Here is a 26,966-nt window from a genome sequence, read left to right as displayed (position 1 = left end):
TAAAGTTGAATGATTGACAGGGGCAATGACATCCCAGAGATTAAAAACTGTAATCTTAGGAAGGAGAACGTGGCTTGAATTCACACTGAGCTTGGGGTGATTAGAAGATGTGCGGTATTTCTTCGGAAGTGAGGTGAAAGGGGAGAGCCGGGGCGGGGGTAGATATGAGAGTACAAAACAAGGCCAGGGCCTCAAAGGGACTGGCCCCAGAGGGGGAAGGTAAGGAGCCCCAAGACTCATGGGGTGTTCCGCACAGTAAACCGAGAGCAATAAAAAGAGTCAGAGATGGGAAGAGTGAGAAACTGGGAGATTTGGTAACTGGGATGTGGAGATGAGGGGTGGTTCTCAGGGAATAAGCGGAAGGAAGCCTACTGTGCCTGGTGAGGGAAAAGGACGCTTAAACTCAGACCACCCTAGGTCACTGGAGACGCACAGTGTAGTTTTTGGGGCGTGGAAGTGGCACAGCCAGCAAATGTCCTTCCCAGGTGTCCATTTCAAAACCAGCCTCGAGTCCATCTCATATGGGGATGCCTCATTCACTCTGATTATTTTATACCAAGTGGGTGTAACCAGCTGCTCGTTGTAGGAGAGAGTGGGAGAGAGAGGGCGTGGTGATGGACAGGTGGTGGCTTAATCTGCTGTTGATTCCCACCCAGAGGGTGCGGAGAGAGGCACGACTGGTGAGCAGTAGGAACTGGTTCTTTTCTCTGGGCCTTGGGGTTCTCCAAGGCTCTGCTTCAGCCGTGAGCTGCTTTCTCTCCTTTGGGAACATCATCTTCAAGAGAATCTTGCAGGGAGGGGAGCTATAGAAGAATGGCAGGTACAGAGTCCACTCTGAACCCTTCTCTCCTAGGCAGTCCCTGACTTGTTCTAGCTTCTAGCCTGAGGCCTGACACACAGACAGTGCTCAGTGTATATTTGCTGAATGGATGAATCAATCGAAGCCCAAGTAGGATGAGCGTGCTTTGCAGAATGTGGGCTGCATCGTGTTTCCTGAGTCAAGAGACCACGTGGGGGCGGGTGAATGGGCTGCTTCCGTTAGTTGTTCCTTGTTTGTAGGGGGCAGGAGTTCTGCTGAGTCTCCTGCTTAACTTGGCCTTGGCAGAGAAGGGCAAGTGGACCCCTAGGTAGGGAGGTGAGGTGGGCAGTCATGGTGAAGAGATCATTTTGTTCCCAACGCTCTAAACCTCCTCCACTGACTTTCTCAATGAGAGTTAATATCTTGTAGGTTCAACATATTTATTTATTTATTTTTGTTGTCTTGTTCAGGCTGGAGAGAGATCTCATTCGATGGTAAAGAATTGATTGAAGAGGTAAGGCTCCAGCTCTGTGATTCCAGATACATGAAGACTGCTTAGTCAATCCCATGCATCTTGTATGCAGTCTCTGTTCCAAGCACCCATGCTGTAGGCTGTCCTTCCAGGCCAACAGTCCTGGGGTCTCATGGCTTTTCTCTTCTTCTGGTTGTCTCCAGCTGGAAGGGTTGTCTCCTCCTCAGTCCTTCCCTAGGGCTCTCCTCCTGGGTACTCCATGTGCTTCTTCTTGGAGAGAGCCCTTCAGGAATTCGTCTCCTCTGTTTCTCCTTCAAACTCTATGTTCTTAGAGGTTCTGACTATGTCTAATTTATCTTTGTGCCCAAGAAGTCCAAGAAAAATGCCTGCCACATGAAAAGGATTTCATGAATATTTGTCAAGTGGGTTTATGGATTCATGAATTAGTAAACAAAACACCCAGCTCTCTCAGGTACCACGGCCTTTGGATTCCTGAAACTGGCCTCTAATGATGTCCTTTCCTTTTCTTTCCTCTTCCTGCTGGCTATTGAGCCAAGGGCCATGTACATGCTATGCAAGCACTCTACCACCGAGCTGCATCCCCAACTGTGTGCCGTGAATTTCCTGTGGGACAGGTGCTGCTCCAAGAGCTGTGAACATATCAACCGATAACCTTTCATGACAGTCCAGTGGTGCAGCGGGGTATATGTTCTTATTGAAGACTTTCAAACTTAAGCTCGTATCTTACTTCTGCAAGACTAAGGTCATGTCTACAACCTGACTCTTAAGCAAGGAAGACATTGTTTGACATACACTACCTTAATAGTGGCCACTGCCATAAGGAATCAGGAGATCTGACTGCCGTTTCCTAGTTCCGCGACACTGAAAAAGTTCTTTGCTCTCTGGGCCTCAGATAACAAATAGAATATGTCTCACGTCCCTGCAGCAAAGAAGCGATAAGATACCCTTAGCACTGTCATTACCGAAGAGATGTTGAGTTGCCATCAAAGACTGGGTTCAAAGATTCCTTTGGGCAAGTTTTCAGCTGTTTGATTGATTGATAGGTTTTGGTGTTCTGGGGTTTCTCAAGCCTAGGTTTGAGAGATGCTGATTCCAGAGCTGGACATTATTATATAAGGCTGTGACACTACATTTTTCACAAGGCTGTGTGGTGCTGTGAATGCCAGCAGCCTCCTGAGATGTCTGCATCGCCATCCTGCTCTTCTGCTCTGCTATGCATTTGCACATGGTTTCCTGCCAACTTTCTCTTAAGAACCCACTCCCAAATCCTCTCTGCATTATGTTCCTTAGAGCACTGTTTTGCATAAGAGTCTATTTCTTGGAAAAGCTCAATAAGGGAAAAATAGAACAAAGGGGGCTCTGATAGTTTAAGCATAAGCTATGTGAGTATAACTGGCAAGGCAAGGCCGAGTAGAGCTCAGGGCTGGTGGGAGGGGTACATGCCTTTAGCCAAGGCCCAGGTTTTCAGCTTCCTTGATGATGGGCTAAGATCTTATATGAAGATGGCCCAAAGCCTATGAAGTCTGGAAAGATTTTTATGAATGAGTGGCATAGATCCTCTACTCTTGCCACTCATGTATGCCTTAGCACGAGCTCCCATTGCCTGCCTGGCCTGGAGACACTGTGGTGGTCTGGCTTCTTTCCTTTTACACACGAGACTGAAAGGACTCCCCATTAGTCTTCCCCCATCTTGGCTGACCCTTGAATTGTTCACAGGAGTGTCAGGGATGAAGGATAAGGGTTTTAAAATTTAATAATCTTCATATGACCAATAATCTGGGGGAACGTTTTCACTTGCTTCCTCTGCTTCTGCTGAATTCTGAGCCTGTAGACCACAGCTTGCAGGGAAACATGCAGAACATTTGGCTGTCATATCTTAAATCTCCCCCCCCACACTGTCTGTCCGCTGTGCGTTCGTCCATGTGTGTGTGTGGTGTGTGTGTGTGTGTGTGTGTGTGTGTGTGTGTGTGTGTGTGTGTGTGTTGGTAACCTTGTGCCCAATATGTGGGCCTGAATTTCTTGGGGACTGTGAGATGAACTGCTTTGCTTTGTGAAATCGAGGGTTTGGATCTCAATAAAGTCCCCTAGGGGAGTGACAAAGGGCTGGCGAGTAGAGGTCCATTGTTAAGGATGTCTGGGCTCTCAAGCTAGTGCCTGGGGGTACTGGACTGCTAAGTACTTGTGCTCAGAGTGATGTCTCACAAGTGACCAGTAGATGGTGCTCTGACAACAGGAAAATAAGGCTTTTGTGTCTCTGAGGCTGAGAAAGGGGTTTTCAAAGGTTTTAAAACTGATTTTCAGAGTTCTGATCAGCTGCCGATTTTCCACACTTCCATTTGTGGGTCTTTAAGGGAGTAGTAGAAACAGGGGAAAACATGATCACTAGATTTCCTTACAAGGATCATTATGGTGATGGTCAGACTGCTCTTGATGGTTCTGGAGCATTTAGACATGGATCAGATTCTTCTTGAGGGTAGGAGGCAGAACATTCCCGTAGGCTTAGCATCATTTCTTAGCATCTTTTCCTCTTGGTGATGTAGAGTTTGCAGTTCTGCAGCATGGTTATTAGGAATTGAAAATCAGATCCATTAGATGTTTACTCTCTGCCTCTTATGAAGTCTGAACCAGTACATTCATGTCTCTGAAGTTCTGCTGTTTTGTGGGTTAAATCAGCACCTGAATGCATGGTCTCCTAGGCTGATCTGAGAGGGTTGCAGTGATGGCCATTTGTAGGGCTTGTGTAAATTGAAAACTACATCAACCACTTACATGATTTAATCTTTAAAACTATATCCACCTGGCAAGTTTCAAAGTAGGGGAGTAGAGAATATGAAGCCAGTATAGAAACCCATAGATCTCAAAGCTCTCAAAAGCTGCAACACCCAGCTTTCCAAAGCTATTGATGCCATAATATTTTCCCTAGTCCTCTTGGACTGCTTCTCCGAGGCTTCCCATGAACTCCCTCACAGAGCCATTCCTGTTCCCAAGGGAACTCTCGGGCATTTATACAGCTTGCCCCTGCAGGAAAGCTGGACTCAGTCCCACTAGGTCCCCTCACTGCCATGTATACTGCCGTGCATATCCTGGGCCTCTAAAGAATTGCAGCAGCCACACAGAACTCAGGGTATGGTAGAAAAAGGAAACAGGATCAGTACTAGATCTCTGCTTGGTGAGTAAAGAGATGAGTCAGGGGTCCTTCATCATCCTCAGAAACACCGCTGGAGGGTAAAAGGCTACCATGCCATGTTTAACAGGTAGACTGGAAGGAAGGGATGGCCAGGAAGGAAAAAAAGGTGTGATGTCTCGACACAAAAGTGAGAGATTTTAGAGCAGAAGCTACGCAATCTCATTTACGTTCCGAAAGATGCATCGTTTATGTCATCGTCCATATGGCTCATTATTGAATCCCCAATGTCTAAAATAGTGTCTGTTGTGGGGAATGCATGTGAAAATATTTGTTAAACGAATGATTGGTATGGCTTCTGTGCTGTGGATTATGGGTCTCCTGGAAAGCAGGAAGTTTACACAGTCCTGAGACAGCCACTTGCGACTAGTTCTAGGTGACTGTCCAAAGGGACCTTACGGTCACCCCCCTTCACTTCTGCCTCCTATTAAGCTGTTCTGTGAAGTTAGATCACGGTAACAGGTGGAGCTGATACACATCCCATAGTAATTTGGTTTGCAATGGGCTCCCCTGAATCCCAGCGTCAGCATGCTGTTCCTTAGGGTAGTGGTACCTGCAAGGAGTGCCTGTCTTGAGACCATTTCTTCGGATTTCTTGTACACATGGACTGATAACATTCAACGCTCTCATACAACAGGCATGTGTCAGTGCTCACGTGGCCTTGCCCACACAGACACATACACATGCCTCACACTCGGACGTCAGTTAATTTCACACAGGGGTACTGCCTTTCAGTCCTGTGACACCACATTCACCCGCGGACTCCAGCATCTGGGCTTTGGTCAACCTTTGTGCTATGTCCTCATCCACTCGTTACCCTCACCTCTTCCATTGCTCACTTAGGGAAAACATTGGTACAACTATGTGTTGACACCAAAAGTGGGGATAAATCTAGCAGAGTATGCTCCAGCTAGTGTAGACAATGGGAGGTGACAGGGATAAACTGTCCGTGGGGTCTCCTGTGGGCAAAGACTAGGTTCCTAGACACAGAGCTTCTTTCCCTGGGGTTCAAAGCTTGCCTTTACTACCTCTGCAGCTCAGACACTCATTTTGTTCTGTTTTTTTTTCCTTCTGAATGGAGTAGATTTGAGAAAGTCAGTGGACCTTATTTGAAAGTAAAAGGTGATGGTGGGTGGGAGAATCCCTTTGTTAGGATTTTGATGGAAGTTTTGCTCAGGCTCGAAGTCTAGGGACTGGAATATCTGGACCACCTGCCAGGAAGTAAAGCACAGGGTTCTGCTAGAGTCCAGCCTAGAAGGTGGCCTTGTAAGGTCCCTTAGAATAGACAGGACAGAAGGTCCCAGAGAAGCAGAGGCCACAGGGGTCTGAGCTCCTCTATGGTGCCTACAGGATGTCAAGTGTGGGTTTAGGAGAGGGTACTTTCTTTGCCCTGGGTATCCCTGCTGTTGGTAGTGGAGCCTAGAGTGACTACAAGGTCCTGGTAAGGGGTGTACAAGGTCCCTACTCTCCACTAGAGCGGCAGCGAGCAGGACACTTTGCAAGGTATTGAAAGAGGCACCGCACTGGGTACCCTTCTCTGCCAGTACCAAGGACAGCGTTCCAGGACAGGTCCTTGATCTGTTGCAGAGATTCCGCAGGCACCACCAGCTGCAGCCCGCATCTCTTCTGCATCACTCGGAGGGGAACGGCAACTCATCCTTGGACCCTTGCCTAGTTAGCCTCTGGTCAAATGAATCCGTAAGCCAACCCAGCCTCATCACGTTGGACTCTCCGAGCCCCTCCCCCGCGTCCCTCTCGGATTCTTGGCCACCTTGCTGCGCTGCTGCGCTGTTGTGCTGTGTTCCTTTATCCTACCTTTAAACATCGACTCTGCCCCCTGTAGCCAGGCGGCCCGGGACGGGGGGAGCTGGTCTTTGGTGAGGAAGTTCGGTTCATGGATAAGTCCCGTGCCCTGCCAGCGCTAGCTAGGCTGACTGCAACCTGTTCCTCGCTGTGAGTGCTCGCCCGCCCGCTCGCCCGCCCGCCCGCTCGCTCGCTCGCGCTCCCGCCCTCTCCCCGGCGCAGCCGCGGATCGCTGTTGCATGCTGATCCTGGGAGGCGGCGGCGGCGGCGAGCGCTCTGGGCGGATGCTGGCACTTGGGCTTCGCCGCTCTCTGATTGCTGCTCAACTTCTACCCCAAACGCAGGAGCTGTGAAGTCATTTGCCCCTCTCCGGCTGGATCGACTTCTTACCTTCATTTCTCCGGCGTTGCGGTTTACGCAGGAGCCTCAGTACCGCTCTCCCTCCCCCCTCCATCCCCCCTCTCCAACCTTTGGATGCGTCTCTGCTGGCAGATTTAAAGAGCCAAGTCTTTGGCTGTGGAATTTCTTAGATGGACTCGCAGGGGCTGGCGTTCTAAAGCATGTCACCGTAGCTGGCCCTCGTCTTTTTTTTTTTTTCTTTTCGTTTTTCTTTCAAAGTTCTTTTGTTTTCATTTCCTTCTTCCTCTCTACCCCTCACCCCAGCCAATAAATCAGCAAACTGTTACCTAGCAGGGCCGGTGCCTGCCTTTCTCTGAACCAGGTGGTGCGTGTGCCAGAAGAGGAGCTATGTCTGAGGAACATCCTACTCCACCTCTCTCCGGTCCCTGAACACCACCCTACGCTGGCATTTTGGGGAAAATATTGCCTCTAGAAGCTGAGCACCCCCAAGCCCTACCCCCTTCTTCTTCTTCTTTTTTTTTTCTTGAGGAATGGAGCTTCGCAGAGGTTGCCTTTAGAATCAACAGTTCAGAGCAGGGCTGAAGAGCTTGCAGGGGTCCCCAGAGGCGGTGGTCCCTGCGCCTGTGTGGATAAGGCTCTGAGTCTGGCTGTGTCTTTCCTGCCTCTTGTTGTGTGCGGGTGTTCGGCGATCACCTTTGTGTGTCTTCTGTCTGTTTAAACTTCAGGATGGCTCGCTTCGGGGAGGCGGTGGTCGTTGGCAGGCCGGGCTCAGGCGATGGAGACTCGGACCAGAGCAGGAACCGGCAAGGAACCCCGGTACCGGCCTCGGGGCCGGCAGCAGCCTACAAGCAGTCGAAAGCGCAGAGGGCGCGGACTATGGCTTTGTACAACCCCATTCCTGTCCGGCAGAACTGTTTCACGGTCAACAGATCCTTGTTCATCTTCGGAGAAGATAACATTGTCAGGAAATACGCCAAGAAGCTCATCGATTGGCCATATCCTTTCTTGCCCACCATGCCTCCCCTCTCTCCCTTTGCATTCCATCGGGTGAGGGGGGAAATACCTAGCATGGAATTTATCCCCCATCCCTTCTTGGTGCCCAAATTTGCCCCTTTGCTGAAGTGCACCCTACCTCGTTGCATCCAAGGGGCAAGCCTGGTACCCTGGAGACCTGTTTGGTCACTAGTGTTTTTCAAGGTAAGACCTTCGGGTTTTGGTTTATTTTCCGCGTGGAAATCTCTATCGCACCTAGGTGCCTGGTGTTGAGGTGTCTGCCCCTTTCTGGGTTGGGCTTTGTCTGTTTCTCGGCCACCCCCAAAGCCCCAATCATTTCAGAAGCTGCACTCCATGTGGATTGGTTTACCTCGAATCTCTGGGCTTTCTTTCATAATCATTTCCCTCTTTTCCTCCACTTCAGCCAGTCCCTCAGCCCCCATGCCTACCAGCTGGGAAGACACTGGCACTATCTGCCAGTAGGGAAGTTGAGGCTCTGGGAGGGGATTTATCAGTCCAGAAGCTCCAAAGAGCATGAGCCAAACCTGCGGATACAAGGAGACAAATGAATACTTATAAAACAGGCTTTGGGCTGGGGACTCAGTGAACTCTGAAGACTAAGTTTAAGTTCAATTGAAAGTGAGTGACTGTCAGGGGAGGTGATCACGTCATCACAGCCCATCATAGCTCAAAGTTGGAGTTCTCTTCTCAGGCAAGGAGGTGTGTTCACCTTTCCTTGGCCCTGGGTTGCTACTCTTGCGTCTTATTGCTTGACATACCGGGTGGTTCTCCCAGCACCCTGAACCAGGCAGATCTACTGGGCCTGAATTTATCAGCTGAGGGTCAGAGGTGTGCAAACAATCTCCCTCTAAAGCCAAGGGTATCCCTCTTCACCAAGAGTGGGTGGGTCATCTCGGGTGGTGGTGGATTCAGGGTGAAAGGCCATGGAAGAAGCTTCTTTGCAGGTTTTCCAAGTGCACTAAGTGCAGGCTGCTGATCAGGCACCTTCCTGCCTGCTCTGCACTAAGAATTTGCATGCCTGGCAAGGCCATTGGGAGTTGAGGGTGGGAGGGTGTTTCAGGGGATTAGAGGAGGCAAGCCAGTGATTGTGGGGGGTTGGCTTGGGGACAGGGACTTTGATGCTTGTGGAGGTACAATTCCTGGGAAGAATGCACCTGCAAAAGAGGCTCCTCCTCTTTCCCCCAAGCTCCCTCCTCCCCACTCTCCTTTCAGTGTGCAGTAGTGAGACAGCCGAAGGAAGCTGCGGTCTCAAGTATTAGTCTGCAAGGCAGCTTGCTTCCCCCAGGGCCCGGACATATCCCTGACCACCCCCCACCCCCCACCCCCAGTTTTTGGCCTTCTTTTTTTTCCACCCCAGTTTCCTGCTTCAGCAGCTTCGGGATTGGCTGGTGCATGGTGCTTCTAGGCAGCACCTCATTAGAAATGAAGAAGCATCTTTAGGCAGTGATGCTTCCTGCTGCTGTTCACATCCTCCCACAGTCACCCCCTGGCTGGGGTTTCTCCCTCTCTCCTCCTAGTTCTCTCGTTCTCACCTCCCCCTCCCTCCCACCCCCACAGAATGATCTGGGCCATAGAGTGCTTGGGTTGAACTATCTAGCTGGGGGCTTGGGGCGGGGGAGGGGTCTGGTCCCTGCAGTCATGCCTGCCAGTGAGCTGCACAAAGCGGACAGATTGCATTGTGTTGCATGCTGCGGCTGCAAATAACTCCTCTGAGCAGTACTCTACTGATCTCCCAGTGAAAGTCCCCTCCCTTGTCCGCCTTCTACAGTTCTTTCAGATTTCCCACCCACCAGGTGCCACTTTGCTGTGACCCTCTTAGGACATACCCCACCCCCAGATGCCCCCCCCCTCTCTGTTTGCTTGCAGTAGGTGAAGCAGCTTCTTTGACCCTCGCATGGCAAAGTGTGGCAGCAGCCAGCCATCCTTGGCACCTCGGACAGCGCCACCAAAACTCCCTTGCGGGTTCTAATCGCCTGGTGCTGCTCATCGGGTACTTCCAGCTGGGCTCAAGCTCCCAGGCTGAGACACGAAGCACGTTCCCTACACCATGGCTTTGCTTCTTTGCCACGTTTTCTCTTCTGCTGCAAAGACACAGGTTTCCCACCAGGCGCTGTAAGAGCAAGGTGTTGCTGAGTTTTACAGCTCCCCTTTCCTTCTGTTTGGCCAAAATGAGGGACTCTGGAGGGAATGGATTCCACTGTCGTGCTCAGTGCCTTGGCCATACGTCCTGTCCCAGACATCTTTGTGATCCCCATACTTAGGCATTTTACAGTTCCACAGCCTGTAGGCTGTTGTAACCTGTTCTGAGAACATCTGTTAAGATGCTGAGAACCTGGTTGGATTTTTTTCCCCTTCTGGTTGTACAGTGTAACTGACAAATGTATTCGCTCCAGTGGTGACCACGTGGAAGCATTGCACCTCTGTGGGCTCTGCATTTTCTCCCAAGCTGCATCTAAGCTAGTCTCACCTTCCCTTGAGTTCTCAACATCCATTTTCCTCAAATATCTGCTTCATCTTATAGAGAATCAATGTGAGGAGCAGTTACTCTTAAAGCTCTCTAATTAGGCTGCCAGGGTTCAAATCCCATCTCCTCCTGAAGCCCCATGACCTTGAAAAGTTACTTCATTACTCTGTCTCAATTTCCTTACCTGTAAAATCAGGGTGATAATAGTTCCTGGGAGAACTGAAGGAGTTAATGTGTCAAGTGCCTAGAACATTACCTAATTACCCAATAAGCATCCATTATTATTAATGAAATCCTTTGGGAATCTCTGCACACCTGCAAGGTGGGACTCTTAGTTCAAGGTGAAGTCATGTAGATTCTTGCATTTCTCTGAGATCAAGGAGCCTTATTTGTATCACTTGAGAGCTTGTACAAAATCCAGACTCCTGAGTCCCACTTCACAGCTGCTAAATCAGATCCCCAGGTGTTTAATGTGTTAGCAATTGACGGTGTCCCTGATTGTGGTAGTGACCAATTTAAGAAGTACTTTGTTCTTTGTAGGGGCCAGATTTTTACAACAGGAAAATTGTTCAGAAACGTTAAGACCTGCTTTGATACTGACATACAGTCACACACATATGGATTTGATTGCTCTGCACTACACTTTGTGGGGGTTAATACTTTTTTTTTTCTTTTTGTTTGGTGACAGAAAGTCACTGTGGAACTAGGATGTTAAAGTGCTCTTCTCACATGTCAGATGTTTTAATTTTATTAATCTGAATGAATGAGCTAAGTAAAAGGCATGGTTTAATTTGTGCTTGTAGGACCCCTGGCTTAGGAGCACCTTATCTTGCTCTTAATAGGGGTTGCCTAGTTCTAATTTGAAGGAAAATGTCTACAATAACCCAGATTTGGCATGGAAGATGGTGGAAAGGCAACAGCCCACTCCGAATGCATTTCCTTTTTCTTAGAAGCTACATCTGCATAGGGAGATAATTTTATTTTCTCATGACACTCTCTTCCACAGATGATACCATAGCCTTTTTGAAAATGCTAATCTGATTTAAAATGTGATATCACATTTTATGGCATTCCGTTCTTTCTTGCTTGCTCATCTAGTAGATCTAACAAGAGCGTTCTTTCTTCCCAGGCATTGGCTATTCTGAAAGCTACCCACTGGTCTCTGTGCTACACACTGCTATTCTGCCTGTTCTTTGCTCAGGGACAGGTACCCTATGGGTAGAAGCTTGGGAACTCTCACATAGTTTGTGAGATAGCACACCCTCATTTCCACTTTTCCAGGTCAGAGGTGAAGGGAAGAAATGACATGTCTTACTTGGAGACCCTACATCATAGATACGCAGTAGGAGATGGTTTTCTCTTCACCTGTTTGGTCATCTCAGCAGGGAAGCACACATTTTATGTGGAAACGAACATACCTCAGAGTTGGAAAATCAAATATGTTTGCAGCCTTTGAGCTGATGAAGCTCATTATAGTGAACCTGTGACTGGGTGTGCATGATTTCTTGTGGAGAATTTCAGTGTTTCCTCAGAGCACTCTGGATATGGGTCTGAGGCTATGTGTGTATATCACAGATTTCTCCCTGTAAAGTGTTCAGTGAATTATAAATTTATTTGGAGGATTTTCTTGAGGATTATGGAAAGTGTAAACATTCTCATTTTGGCTTATACTCTTCTCTTCTGGTTGCCTCTAAATATATGTGCCTTGCAAGATAGTAAACTGCAGGCTTGATAAATTCAGGCTTGAAGTATCCCCAGTGGATCATGAGTCTTGGCTGAGGAGAGAGTGGGGATTAACAAGGATGAAATCTGTAATTAACTCCTGTGGTCATATGACACAGAGCCCCCATATTTTCCATTGACTTGTGCATAGATGCCATGGCTGTAGTTGGCACAAGGGATGAAGGATAAAGACCTTTGTTTTCTGGGGTTCCTAGAATAGAATAGTCTCTTGATTGCCTATTTGTTTTGTCTCTATATGAGGTATTGCTGTGAATGGAAAGTCCAAGAATCTAGTAGTTGCTCAGTCCCACGAGGTTGGGTGTCTCAGCTGGTCTTCTATATGTTGGAATCTCGAAGAAGTAGGTTCCAATGTCAGTGAAGAAATGGATGTGCTGCCAAGGCGAGGCCAGGCAGGCAAAGAGTGAAGCAACCCTTCCTTCTTCCATTGTCCTTATGTAGGCTTCCAGCAGGTGTGGTCCAGATTAAAGGTGTGCCTTCCCACCTCAAGATCTGGATCAAAAGCATGCCTTCCAGCCTCAAGATCTGGATCAAAGACAAGTTGTCTTCCTGCCTCAAGATCCAGATCATAAGTGTGCCGTCCTTTTCTAGATTGTAGTTCATTCCAGATATAGTCAAATTGACAACCAAGAATAGTGGCAGTTATGGGTCTTCTGGAAGCCTGGCCAAAAATGATAGTCAGAACCATTTGTAATTGGGATATAGCTTGGGAAGTGAGCTGGAATGAGAGAATTTGACAGGAATGAAATGCCTTGAGGATGAAGGCAAGAATATTTTGGATGTGACAGTTCTGTCTATTGGTTTGCGTCTATCATTCCCCTCCCCCACTTTCCAGCAGTTACTGTCCTTTCAATAGGTGTAGCACAAGGTATGAGTTAAAGGAGGAGGAGGAAAATACTGAGCACAGGCCTGTCTTCCTACCAAAAGACTGGATTTAGTGACTCCACTGAACACTGCTTATCGATTTTCAGCCATTACTGCACAAGATGTAGGTGACCCCTCCCCATGGTTTCTCTCTTTATAGGATCTGGTTTCTTATGGACTTTGCACTTTTGCTTAAAACAAAAATGAGGCCGGGCGGTGGTGGTGGTAGTGGTGGTGGTGGTGGTGGTGCACGCCTTTGCCCAGCACTCAGGAGGCAGAGCCAGGCGGATCTCTGTGAGTTCGAGGCCAGCCTGAGCTACCAAGTGAGTTCCAGGAAAGGTGCAAAGCTACACAGAGAAACCTTGTCTCGAAACCCCCCCCCAAAAAAAAATAACCCAAAAATGAATCAAGATTTGCTAAGCTATCAGAACTCTTGCAAACCCTTTGGTACTCTACCTGTTGGGTGAGCAGATTGTTGGCCTTCCTAGTGCCCCGCTCAGGGCCATCAGGGAAGCTGTATTCACAGGACACCACCACCCACCTGCAGTCCAGTCCTGAAGAGGACAGACTGCTGACCACAAAGACATAGAAGAGTGGACCAAAACACAATATAATCAATACTCTTTTATTAAGGGAGCCAGAGGGCAGGTATTCACTTTCTCTTCTGGCCCAGCCTTCTCCCCATCATTGTATTTTTCTGTATTTCTTCCTCTTTCATTTTTAGGTTCAGCCTTTGTGAATAATTCATTGCCTGTGTGGGTTTTTTTTTTCATAGAATTTTCAAAAAAGGGAGGTTATTTGCCTCTGCTTGGATATGACAATGGTCTTTTGCAAGGGGTCAGTGTCAGAAATCAGCCTTTTCCTTTAAGTCCTCTGTTGTCTATGGTGAGACCGAGATACAGGGAAAGGCAGCTGGAGGGAAAACTTTAAAACATGCTATTTCTTGCCATTTTTATAATGACCGTCTCCAGCCTGTTGCATTTGAGTTCCTGACAAACAGGTAGCTGATTACCTTTGACTTAGGGACCATAGTTAAGAAGGAGGTATTTATGTCCCTCAGCATTTGTCACCCAGACTCCTCATGCTAATTTGCCATTTTCCTAATGAGAAACGTCGAACCCCTGATCTAAGAAGCAAGCTTCTATGAACATTTAATATTCCAGTGAGAACTCGGTTTGGAATTGGGGTGAAGTGTTGTAGAGGGTCCCCTTACTGATGCCACCACCACTGTCACCATCACATCACATGGCTTTTACATCAGTCCCTTTTAAAAAAAAAAGGCCCAGAGATATGCGAGCTATACATCATTTCCCTTATCATATTTTAAGCCTACACAGAGCGGGCTTGTGTGGGCTTTCCAGTGATGTCTCTAGCATCAGTCTTAAGGACAGAAAGTACAGCACAAAGTTTGTAGGCTCTTCTGACTAGTGTTCTCTTGTGTGTGCAGCCTGTTTCAAGGAACTATCTGTGATATGTCTTTACTTCAGGAGTATCCTAAATATGTTGCTTTAATTGGCATCTCTGCCCAGATTTTGCCCGGAAACTCCGATGAATCTCGTATCCCTATCTCTGGAAAGCCAAGAATATATGTCCTTAAGAGGCACAATACATCAAAGAAAACAGCAACACATGATTTGAAAGCCATTTATGTGAAATACCCCACCCCCTAGTAGAGCAGTGACTACTTCCTGGGAGTTGCTCCCCGACCCCCACCCCCACAGTGTGAGAGCTTGAACCCCAGGCTTGAGAAGATAGCACCTGTTAGGTACCCGTCCGAGTTTCGTGGGATCCAGTCCTGTTGTGTGGGGCTTTGGAGAGAGGCCCCGCGCGGTGCCTGCACCAGGTGTGGTCCTTGGGTCCCTGGGAGTTGAGCTCCATCACTGTCTGTGGCAGCTGTGCAGTCTCCAGCCTTTGCTTTTCCAGCAGCATTGGTCCTGCTGTGCCTTTGTTGCATCTGCATGGTATCTCTGAAGAATCTGGGAAGTGCGCTTGAGGTCTGTCCTTCTGTCCTTGCGGGGGCGGGGGGCGCGATAACCCAAGATGTAGCTAGCTGCTCAGTAGGCACCTGGTTAGCTGCAAAAGAAGTGTTCTGGGCAGCATCATGAACGGACCTTTCTGGGGTGAGACAATGGTGTCATTGTCAAGACACATGGTGGTGTGAGGGACCCCCTGGACCAGAAAGGAAGCTCTGGAAACTTTGGGGAGGAGGGACATAAATCCTCCACAATCCCTCCCAGCCCTTAGCTTATCTGCCGAGTTGAAAGTTTTTAAACTGTGTCACTTTTCTCAATCTTCACACCATTGTCTCATGGGACTGGTCAGAGTCAAAAAGCATGAAATGAATTTTCGACAGTCACTAACATCCTGGCAATTTCCAGCTGTGTGCTGTTGGGAACTAGTTTGCTACTGTTCTGACAACTGGCATCTCTTTCAGCAGGTGACTTCCAACAGCATCAGGGCTAATTCCTCATTGGGGTCCTTTGTGCTGGAGTCAGGTGTGTGCACTCTGCCCGTTTCATTAAGGCATCAGCTTCCAAACTCTACTTTGTCTCAAAATTACCTGGGTGGCTTGTTAGAATGCAGCTCGGTGGGTCCAGCTCCTGGAGTCCCTGACTCAGTCAAGTCTGAAATGGGGTCTGAGAATTATTCTTATTTATCACAAGTTGCCATGTGCTCTTGCTGCTGCTGGCCTTGGAAGTTATGTTCAGAGATGCTGCTCCATACAGTTAGTGCCTTGTCATACTTTTAGAGGCATCTTTATAAGAATTGCTAGTTGGCCAGGTGTGCACACCTTTAATCTCAGCACTCAGGAGGCAGAAGCAGGTGGACCTCTGAGGTTGAGGTGAGCCAGAGAAACTGAGTCTTGGAACCTTCCCCCCCCCCGCCCCCCGAAAAAGAATTAATAGGGAGGTTACCCAACCTAAACCTGTCTCTGATACACTAACCCAAATCTCTGCTGTTAACAGGAACTTATTCTTTGGGCTCAGATGGTGGGACTTCCAGCTCATTCTATCAAAGTGATGATGAGGTCTTGAGAATGGGAATATAGACTCTCAATTTTATGACATTATTAACTTGGAGTTAGTTCATTTTATTCTTTTTGGCCTTATGACTGAGAACAGGCTCTTATGGGAATGGGCACATCCATTTTAATTCCAGCACCTAGTATAATGCTGGCACATGGCAAGTGGTACAAATTCTTTCAATGAATGATTTGTAATTAAATATGTTGCTATTGATTTAACAAGCATCAACAAAGTGTGCTGTCTCTAGTATTACTCTGACTCAGATCTCTAGGACCCGCGTACTCTGGTGGTAGTGTGAGAATTTTAACTGCTGGGAGAAAGTCAGGGGTCATTACATGGAAATTGGGAGGTTATAAAAGACAAGTATTACTTCACAGTTTTCTTCAGAATTGCCCCAATTTCTATATTACCCACTGCAGGCTTCCCCACTGTTAAAGAAAATGCAGTATTTATTATTTGAATTTTTTTCTATAAAAAAATTATTTGGCACCCAGAGATCTATAATGTAATGACAATTGAGGTTTCTAACGATGGCCTCTAGGCATACAGAATGCTGGAGTGCTTTCTGAATGTTGTCAGTCAAGTGTTTATTGAATTATGTTCAAACAGTCTGAATGGAGTATGAACCATATTCTGAGCTTTCACAAATTATAATCCACATCCACACATAAAACAGTTATCTGTTGCAATTCATAATTTTTTTAAAAAATTCATCGGTTTTTTAAATTATCCCAAGTTTTCTTTTCGGGCTATGCTGCCTAACAGAAAATTTGTGGTATTGCCCTGGAAGTCAGTTCTTTCAGCCCCTTCACACAGAATTAGAGCTGCATCCTGCTGTAATTATTGTGTATTATCACGTCATCAGGAGGTGGGTGGTGGTGTTCGAATCTAGATAAAAAACCCAGAGCCAGATATTGGGGTGAAAACTGAAAGATCAGAGAAGCAGAGCAAGCCACAGTCAACCTCACCTTGCCAACTCCTCAGCCAATCGTATTTCCTCAGACTGAAAGCTTCTGAGTCCTCACCCAAAAGGATCTCAGCCGAACTGCTTCCGTTCCTGTTTCCTCACACCTTATATACCTTTCTCTGCCAAACCATGTCATTTCCTGGGATTAAAGGCTTGTGTGCTTCCCAGTACTGGGATTCAAGGTGCCTGGCTCTGTTTCCAGTGTGGCCTTGAACTCACAGAGATCCAGACGGATCTCTGCCTCCCGAGTGATAGGATTAAGAGTGTGTACCACCACTGTCTGGTTTCTGTGTCTAATCTAGTGATTGGCTCTGTCCTCCAATCCCCAGGCAAGTTTATTAGGGTACACAATATATCACTACAGGGTGGGTCTAAGTATTTTACAAAGGATGGGCTTTAGATTTGCTGGGAAAGCTCCCTAGTTGGTAAGCCTTATCGTGTGCTTATTTCTGTGAAACAACATTGAAAACAGCTATCTATGATTTCTAATGGAGCTTTCCTTAGGCTCCTCTGCAAAGCCTGTCAGATGATGTCTTCTGCAACAGGACTCTGAATATCTGCCTTTTGTGCCCTGAGCCCCTTTCTTTCACATGCTCACTTGTCATCTTTTTGACCAAGATCAAGGGATGCTGGACTCTAAGGATGTTACTGTAGGATGATGGTCTTTTTATTTTCTTGAGGGTCAGCTCTAAATTTTGTGGAACTTTTGAGTTGGAAATGACTTGACTGGCTGTCTAGATGGCCCCTAGGTGACTGTCTGGAGTACTGAGTCTATTAGATCTCTCTAGTACCCTGTTTTTATGTGGCTCCCATTCTCTTGAGGGAATACACATATAATTTTGCACTCAGTATCAGAGTTTCATGAGTTAAATTTTAAATAACTGTTGTGTTAGAAAAGTCTCATGTGCTTGGGTCCTGGGATACTGGGCTCTCAGGAAGAATGTTCTTTAACTACATACCACAAACCTCAAATCTCGTATGGTAGGAACCCTGTATGAAAGGGCTACATAGAAGTATTTGCCCAAGACAGATAGCCAGACAGCCATGAGATCACATAAACATTCTATCCAGAGAACAAAAGTTGGGAACCCTTCTCCATGTCCCAAGAGGCGGCCATCTTGAATTAAGGACAAAATGTTCTCTGTTACCTAAAACCCTTAAGAATGAGAAATCAAAATACTCCTCTAGAACTTCCATGTGTTTTGTTCATCCCTTTGGTTTCTGTTGAATAAGGAAATGCTGATCCAATCCACTTATTTACTTAATGTCCCCGTGGTACTGTGCACCACTGTAGACTAGAACTTAATGTGATGGCAGTTGTATTTTGATTTGTATTATCCAACAGGGGCACTCTCTGTGCTCTTAAATCTTTATCTGATTTTAGTTAATTTAGATCTAAATATGTACATGTGGCTAGTGGCAGGGGCAGGTAAGCCTCTGGGGCCTGACGTTATTAACTTTGGGATTGCGTTTCTGGCTTGGTGTGAAGGGTGTCTCAGGACCCACGGCAACTTTTGTGATCTCCATCTCCACTGCATTCTAACCAGCCCACTGACAACAAGGGCGACTACCCCTTACCAGGCATTCCTTACACTTGCTCCTCCCTCTGTCTGGCTCTAGGACTGTCCTCAGAGGTCATTTCCTCTTCGTCACCTCCTTTGATTGCTCTTTGGAAGAATAAGACCAACCCCTTTCTCGAGGTCCCCATTAGGTCCCTTGTTTATTACATTGTCCTAACACTTCCTACATAACTTTTGTACTCGTTGAAAATATCTGCAAGCGGAGGGGCATTTTATATTATTATCTTAATTACCAGAAATAGAACAACATAAACATATTTGTTTCAGTTAATATCCTTTTGAACTTTTTTTTTGAGAGATGGTGTTAGATTTCTGACTTGTGGTTGTAGTCAACTAAAAACTATATTCTTTTCACATCTGTCACAGATGACAGAATTGTTCCCCTGACTCAGTTTGAATTTTAGGTTGAGATTTGGGATGCCGAGTTTGTTTTGGGTACTTTTTATTTCCTTGTTTGTTTCTGGTATTGTCATCTGTCCTGTAGGGATCCTTTTCAAGTGGAGAAGAAAGCTAAGATCCATCTGTGGCCACCAAACCCCAGCCTCTCTACATGTAAACAAACCAACAGCCACAAGACAAGTGTTATTGTGTGCATCTTCAACATGGGGAAGCTGGGGCTAAAGAAGGTTACATTATTTTCCCAAGGCCATCTCCAGTGAACTTGAATCCAGGGGATGGGACTCCAGCATTTCACTGCTAGTTTTTTCAGTCACACATTTGTTGTCTCTGGACAGGGCTGTTTAATGAATGAGACCTCCACTGGCTCTGTGTCATCTGTAGATTTGATAAGCAAGTGTTCTAAGAGTTGAATCAAATAATTAATAAAAATGTGATTAGAACTGGGGACACCCTTCTGCTTATCTTCTGTGTGATGGTAAGTCCTCACGGACTGCTCAGATTTCCTCAAAGCTTTCGAACTGTTCTTGAGCCAACTGGCACTTCTCTACTTTGCCTGTAAGAACACTGTGGAAGGTATCCCTGCTGCATGCTTCGCTGGAATCAGTACACACCTTCTCGACTATTCCATGTTTGTTTTAAGCTAAGGTACAGCATCTTGCTTTTTCTAAAATCCACTTTAGGTATTGTTCTCAGAGTCTCAGATGATGTTTTACTTTTTTCTTTTTTTTAACTAGGTAGTAAAAGACCTCAGGATATTTGCCGCCATCTAGTCTAAATGAACCCAGCTGAGGAATGGGTCGCCTTAGAGTTTAGGATCTATCAGTCTCTTTGTTCAAAGCATGAGAGCACATCATTGTTAAGAGCATGGCTTCTGGATTCAAATCTCAGTGCCACCTCTACTGCCTCCTAGCTATACACTGTGTCAACCTACTTCACTTTGCTCTGTTGTCTCAGAGCCCCCAAACACAAAATGGAAATAGCGATTTTACCTATAAGGCATATCGTGTTGGATCCTTGTCGTGTTCAGCGGAGGCAGTACATAAAAAGAATCTATAGGATAGTGACTGGCACAAAATAAGCTGTGAATGACTCTTAGTTATTAGCATCTAGTTAATTGTGGGTGATTCAGCATTAAATACCTACAGCCAGCCTCTCCCTTGCTAATAGCATTGCCTTGATTCCTCTTGACTTTCTAACCGGAGTTTTGCCAGATGTTGTTCATGTGACCTTTGTGTAGACCTCTTCAGTGACCTGAGCCTCAGGGTCTCACACCTCAGCAGTGAGGAGAATCTTATTTCCCCTGCCAGGCTAACCTTGTAGGACTCTTTTAAGTCTAGCATCAGCTACTGTGGACTAAAGTTCCCTGCAAACATGTCAGGATGAGTACAAGCATTAATGATGATACAGCTCATAAAAAAATCTAACATTTATTAAGCACTTACTGTGTGCCAGAGTGCTGTGCTGAGTGCTTGGCATGGAAAGCACCCGTTGAAATCATTCTTTGTGACCACATCATAGAGATGCATAGTTTTGTTTTCTGCATTCCACAGTCAGGGGATTAAGGCATGGAGAGGTTAACTCATTTGCTTAATACGACACACTGAGTGGGAACTAGAGACTCGATTAGTGTTTTCTAACTGCTGCATCTGGATAGTTTTACATGAAACATTTCTTCTTGCTTTCTTACAATTAATGAGTTAACATTTTTTTTTAAAAAAATAAAGTTTAAAGCATTTACATTAAAACTGGTCTTCTTTGGCATGTTTCTCAAATGCTGATTTTACACCATTATTTTCCCTCGGGAATCATTCAGATTTATGATTCAGGAAAAAAAATATCTTGAGGAGCAATAATGGAGCTGAATTTTTCTAGCAAACTTCTGATGAAAGCCGATCAGGTGTTCAAAGCCATTGACAGCCTTAACCAAACCCTCTGGATTTTGTTTTCATTTATATAAAAGCAGTAGCCAGATAGTTCAGGTAGCGCAATTGGAGGCATGTAGGAGGATCCCTGGGAGAGAGTTCTAACGTGGCTGCCTGGCACATTCCCAGGGGTTCCTAGCTTTCCTGGGAACTCTTCCTTGTCAGTTAGGTTTCTTGGATTTGCATGGTCCCTGTGTTCTACCAGCAAAGAGTTTCTGTTAATGGAGTGCAAAGCTTCCCAAAAGGCTGGAGTGCTGTGTGTGTGTGTGTGGGGGTGGAGACCCCCAAGCCTTTGGGAGTGTGCCCAGTGAGCTCTGTCCAGACATCTGTCCTGTAACCCTGGAGGGTATTCTACCTGTGGGAACCAGATACCGATGTGTCTGAACGTGGAGGATTAGGATGGATCACTTGGCTCCTGGAAACCAAACTGGAGTCTTGGTTAGGGAGCAGGCAGAAAAAAAAGTTAAAGAAACCATCTCTCCATTCTGCTAACTTTGGATTGTATTTGCATGGAAATTAATGTTTGTGAAATAGCTGAGCCATATGGATGCCCTGAGATGCATGTGTTCTTCTGGTCTGTTGATGGAGGAGCAGTTGAAGGGCGTGGGCTTATGTGGAGGTGGAGTGAATGGGTGGATGTGGTAACACAGGGAGGGGCAGCTTTGGGGAATAGGGGCCTATGTAACTGTAGAGGAGCTGGACATTTTGGCAAGATGACGCTCCCTTATAGAGAATTATATGTGCAAGGACTTACTTTTGAGATCACACCCCTCTTGAAGTTCTGTGAATAAGGATGTCGTATCTCTGGACAGTCTCTCGCTGGTGACAGAGGGTAGAAAATGACACCCTGCAATGTACAGGCTGTGGGCTCATTTTCCTCACAAACGTCAGAGGACACACTCAAGCTAACAAAGCAAAGGCACAGGTTTTAGGATATTAGGGTTGCCTAGAAGCTTTGCATACTTCTGTTTGAAAGGAGCTTTGTTGAGGGTCAAATTCTCAGCCAGGTGGGCCAATTCTCTTTTTCTTTTATCTTCCTTTATTTCCATCACAGAATCTTAATAGCATTCTCTAGAGATTCTTCTAGGCTATACGCTCCTTAGGAATAGACAGAGAAAGGTAACCTTTGAGGAATGCTTATTGTGTGACAGTCACTCTACAGTGTGTTTTTGAGACCCACTTAAATTTACTTCACTATTCTTCATAGACAACTAGTGCAGGGTCACAGACAGCTTTAGTCTTGCTAACTCTGTTTGCTAGCCATTCTTCTTTCCCTGTACTGCACTGACTCGGGCTAAATGGAAGACTGAAAGGCTAGTCTTCTCTAATAGAGTGTCTTCTTGAGATAGCACTGTGAGGCGCTTATGTGTATCTGCGGTACCCACTGGTACCACATGGGTACTAAACCTGCGGTGGAGAGGACCACCAACTGAGTGGGAGAAGAGCAAAGCTCTCTTAGGCACAGGTAAAGACCTGGGACATCTTGGCCTGTGACACTGGGATGAAAGTTTGGGGTGGAATCTGGGATCTGTACTGTCATCATCTTCTCCAGATCCCTACACCACCCAGCCTCCACTGCTCTGCAGAGAAGCTTTCGTTTTGGAAAATACCAATTTTCATTTCAGCATTGGCAGGTGTTAGTCTGTGGGTTTTCTTTTTCAGCCCTCCAACTCTGCTCCAGGATACCGAAGTGTGATCGAACTGTGGAGGTGGCAGCTTTTATGACTTCTCCTTGAACTCTCACTTATTGAATGCTTCTGCTTTTGAAGTTTTTTTAAGGAACTGGGGCTGGGGTGGTTGGAAGGCCATGAAGGAGACTCCTGAAAGAGTGAAGGAAAGGCGTACAGTGGGCTTAAGTACAGCAGCCTTATATTCACACCCAGGCCACCACTGTGAGAGTTTGAACTTCTCATACTAGGAAGTTTCTAGTCAACCCTGCTGGTCATGGATTTTCTCTTCTTGAAGATGTAGATAATTTCTATGGAGATCTGACACTGTGATCGTGTCCTCCTGTACCAGGATTTCCAATCTGAATGCTATCATAAATTTTCTCATTTAGCTTCACCTAAAGCAACTTTATTCCATTGTAAATGGATGGTCATTTTTTTTCCTCCCCCACTTGCATTCCCCCAGCAAGTTGCCCCATTAACACCACAGAATAATAGACGTTAGAGTCATCAGATCCTAGGAGAAACTGATTAGACCCTTACTAATGTGTAGGAGAACTGAAAGCCAAAGGCATCAAGGGACTTGCCACAACTCTCAGTAAATGACTGAGTGTCACCTAGAAGCCAGGGCTTCTGACCAAGAGCTCTTTGGATTCCACTTTCTCTTCTCTTTTGGTTGTGTCCTTTCTCTGCTCAGGCATCCCTTCTCCAGCTCCTTCATCTTCCGAGGCTTCCTTATCCTTCTGTTAGTAAGTGTGTGGTTCTGGTTCTTTTGGGTAATATGGAAGAGTGGAGATAATGATCAAGATTAATAAAAAAAAAAAGGACAAGTCAGAAAATGTAGGAATGGACAAGAGGAGGCTAATTCATGATTGAAGTCATCTGGTGCCAATACTGTGATGATGGGAAAAAGGATTCAAGACAATGGCTAATGTGCTTTTTTTCCCCAAAAATGTTGCTGGAGAACCATATGTAAGATGAAACAATAGCATAGGACTCAGCAGGCAGGGCTTCTACCAAACATAAAAACCAACACTAGGTCGCAGCAGGTGGGAGAGTGGGTGGTTGCTTAGGCAGGCGTTTGTCTCAGAATATTTCCTGGCTCTTCAATGGCCCAAGAGAAGGTAAAGTCTCCAGAACCTGCTTTAGGAGATGTGTTCTTTAATGATAGCTGGGTAGTCCTGTGAAAGGCATAAGCAAAAATCCTAAGATGCTTGCTGCCTCCCTGCCTGCCTCCCTCCCTCCCTCCCTCCTCCCCCTCTCTCTCCTTCCCTCTATCCCTTTCTTGTTTATTCATTTCTGGATATTCCATTCAAGCTTGGAAGCTAGGGTATTTGTATTTGATTTTTCTGATGAAAGAACCCCCAAGGCTTCAGGGCATGAAGCTGACAATCCGGAAAGGTTCTAGAAAAGTCTTGTTATTCCAGTCTTTGTATCTGTGCCTGTAGATGAATGTACTAGAATAGTTAGAACTCTGTGGTTACTTTCATTTGGCCCTCTTTTGCCTAGTTTCTCTAATTGTCAGTGGATCTGGTTTGAGGACGCCACTGGCTGTCATGGCCTCTAGCATTGAAACCAAGGTACTCCTTTTGACTACACATTAGAATCAGTCTGGGAACATGCAGAACTGTTGATACTTCAACAGTAGCCAAGACATGTTAGAATTTCTGGAGGTGGGATACTGTCTCTTTAACTTTTGAAAGTTTTGCTAGTGATTCTATAATTCAGTTGAGGCAGAGATCCACTTATCTTCTAGACTGAGAGATGCGTCTCTTACCTAATCCATTCAGATATCCCCACTTCTCTCCTCCATTCATTTCTCCCCTGCTTCTTCTTTCCCACCCTATTTTGTGAGCTATGCCTTTTCTCTGCAGTCCAAGTGACCTGAAACTCAAGATCCACTTGCCTCAGCCTCAAGGGAATGCAAGTTCCAATGTGTACTACCAGGCCCAGCTCTTCCTGTTTCTTTGTATGTATTTCGATTGCAGGTGGATTCTTCTCACTTCCCTTGAAGGCTATTGTGAAGGAGCTGGAGCCCCCTGGGCACCCTGGAATTCAGCCTAAAATAATAAAGTAATCAATTCTAAGGGGGCATTGTGTTGGCAAAAGCATTTGCTTATGGCTTCTTCAAGCAGACCTCCAGCTTCTCCAGACTTCCCAAGTCTAAAAATCTGAAGCTGAGGAACAGAGCCATGCTCACCCAGCCAGCCCTTGAGTCCTGGCTGAAGACTTCTTAACCTTGATTCCTCCTGGCTAAATAACCTCTATGCATATGAAGGTTGCCTTAGCACAATGCCCATCAAATGGAGGAATTCCTGAACATTCTTGGAAATCTCCCAGAAACTTGGAACTCACAGCAAGCCACACGCTGTGACTGGCTTCTCTGTGCCCTTGAGTGTCTTTTGTGTGTATCCTGCTCTACAATTTCTGATGTAATTGGTAGCTCAAAATTGGTCACAGGGAGAATATTTACAGTTTAGCATTTGCAAATGCTATACATGATGACTTTCCCCCCTGTTGATATTTATTAGCATGACATTTCATTTATCTCTTAACAAAATGATCCATTTTCTAATGGATAGTAGCAGGTCTCTATATCCCCTCAGATCTGCCTTTGGAAGAAAGGGTCTTGCTCTCTGGAATAACTTAAAAATCATAAGCCCTCTATTCCAAGGTGGCCTTCAGATGCTTGAGAGGAGCTATGTTGCCTCTCAAGCGGAGCATTAGTTCCTTCAATCCTTTCTCATCTGGTTTCCAGGCTGAGTGGTGTCTTTGAACATGGATACAGTTGCAGAGTTTTCAAAAGAAAACCAAAATTCTCCTAGCAACCATGTATGATCTTTTTAACAAAAAGTTCTGCATTTTCTTGATATGTCCTCAGCACCATTTGAAGCCTGCCCAGGGATGAGTGATATTATGGAGTAGGGTGTAGTTTTGGGTGTGGTTGTTCACTGTAGCTCATGGTCTTTCTCTCCCCACCCCCCCCCCAGCACAACTTGCTGCTAGAACTCTTGATGCACCCAGATTTGTCAGAGTGTCATCAAAACACTAATTCTGGTTTCTGAAACGGATCATTTCTCCACTGATGTTTTGTTTTCCACCAGAGGCTTTTAGTGGGTACCTTATCATCCCATCATTTGTTTCTTGATCACTAAAACTGTGTGTGGAATGACAAGTGTCTTAAGTCTAAGATCCAGTCAGATGTGTAACAAGTGGATTTGTTCAGACTCCTCCAGGTGCCTGTCACTGAAATGGGCATGAGTGGGGAGAGCAGAGCTGTCTTATTTTTCAGAAGTACACCTTCCCACTCCCTGGCAATCACGTGGTGCAAAAGGGTCTAGAACTGACTTCCAGTTATCATTTGTCCCTTTGTCTCTCCAAAGTAGTACAGATGTGACCTTCTTTTCAGTGGATTTATGTCAAGGACAGGGTCTGGAGAGTCAGACAGAGTCCTTTGATTTGGAAGCCACGAGGGATAAGACATGGCTTCACAGCTAACCATGAGAGATAATGCTAAGGAGCATTTGTCTTGAATAACAGTCCATGGATCTCCAAAGTAGTACAACTAGACCATCCCCTTGGGCACACAGCCCTCCCAGGGCTCTTCTGCTTCTGTATCATGTTCTCAGTGTTGCTTGTCTTTCATTCATTAGATTTGAGGTATTTAGGAGCAGGTGTAATGGCATTTCCATCTCTTGACAGGGGAAGGGTGGGTTGAAAGAGAGGTGCATGAGTGTGCAGGGTTGCCTGTCAGATGGTGGATTGGAAAAGAAGCAGTTGTTATGGTGATGGCAGGTTGCATCCCACCACCATGGAAACCGAATTTATAAAAACTGATGTTAAGGCTGGAAGTCACATGATGCATTTTGTTTTGTTTTGGTTTGTTTGCTTTAAAGAAAAGGGATTTGATTTTTATCTATCTGATTTTTTTTTTTTAAGACAAGATTGGGAGGTGAGAAAAATCGTGCTGAGGAAAGCAATGAGATCATGAAATGGGACAGCCTGGAGTATTCAGGGACTCCCTTCACATGCTTCTACTTGTTCACAGTCTAGTTTTCCTGCCCTGGTGGGAGGGGAAGGGGAATATCCGGTGGAGTTTCATATTTTCCGTCAGAGCTGTGCACTGGTTACTCATGTAGAGAAGCCCAGAGTGTTAGCTCTCCTGTCCTGGGAGGGGCCATGTGGTGCAACCTGAATTGATCTGCTCAGGACAGAGACATAACCCAAAAGCAAGGCTTGAGGAAGAACGCAGAAATGGAACTGAGCACATGGCTTGTTCCGGCTATGAGGGTGGTCCATACGTTGGTACATTATACTATCTGATGACAGTTGTAGTTTTGGGTTGGTGGATGTTAGTGCCTTGCTTACTTAGTCCATTCTAAAAGGATTTTTTTGTCAATCTGTTTGTTAGTCACAAGGACTGAAAACAACCCAGGATAAATTATACTTGGGTTGTAGGCTTGCAACATTCCAACCCACAGTCACTGAAGTTCTAATGAGTTGATTAGCCATGCAAAAGGCTCAGTGTAAGGCACAGTTTCTGTCCAGGACACTTTGGTTCACACTTCCTTTGGGCTGTTCCACCTTGCCAGGCTGGGCAGAGAAATGAATGCTCAGAAGTTCAGACGGAGCCTCTGGTCTTGGACTTTCACCCCAGGGTTGAACTCTTACCTCGGGCCCTCTT

At 46.1% G+C, this 26,966-nt stretch overlaps 1 protein-coding gene across 1 annotated transcript in view; it reads left to right on the top strand.

The window, feature by feature from the left end:
- The window catches only part of Cacna1e (calcium voltage-gated channel subunit alpha1 E), a 466,977-nt gene that overhangs the window by 156,804 nt on the left and 283,207 nt on the right, over positions 1-26,966 (top strand). The window contains exon 3 of the mRNA XM_076547646.1: positions 7,365-7,634. Within this exon, the coding sequence (XP_076403761.1) occupies positions 7,365-7,634 (270 nt within the window). The remainder of the gene's footprint in view (positions 1-7,364; positions 7,635-26,966) is intronic.

Source organism: Peromyscus maniculatus, chromosome 11 (genome assembly GCF_049852395.1).
Source record: "Peromyscus maniculatus bairdii isolate BWxNUB_F1_BW_parent chromosome 11, HU_Pman_BW_mat_3.1, whole genome shotgun sequence".
In the NCBI taxonomy this organism is placed as follows: domain Eukaryota; kingdom Metazoa; phylum Chordata; class Mammalia; order Rodentia; family Cricetidae; genus Peromyscus; species Peromyscus maniculatus.
The sequence above is the reverse complement of the archived record's forward strand: the minus strand, read 5'-3'. Positions and strand labels throughout refer to the sequence as shown.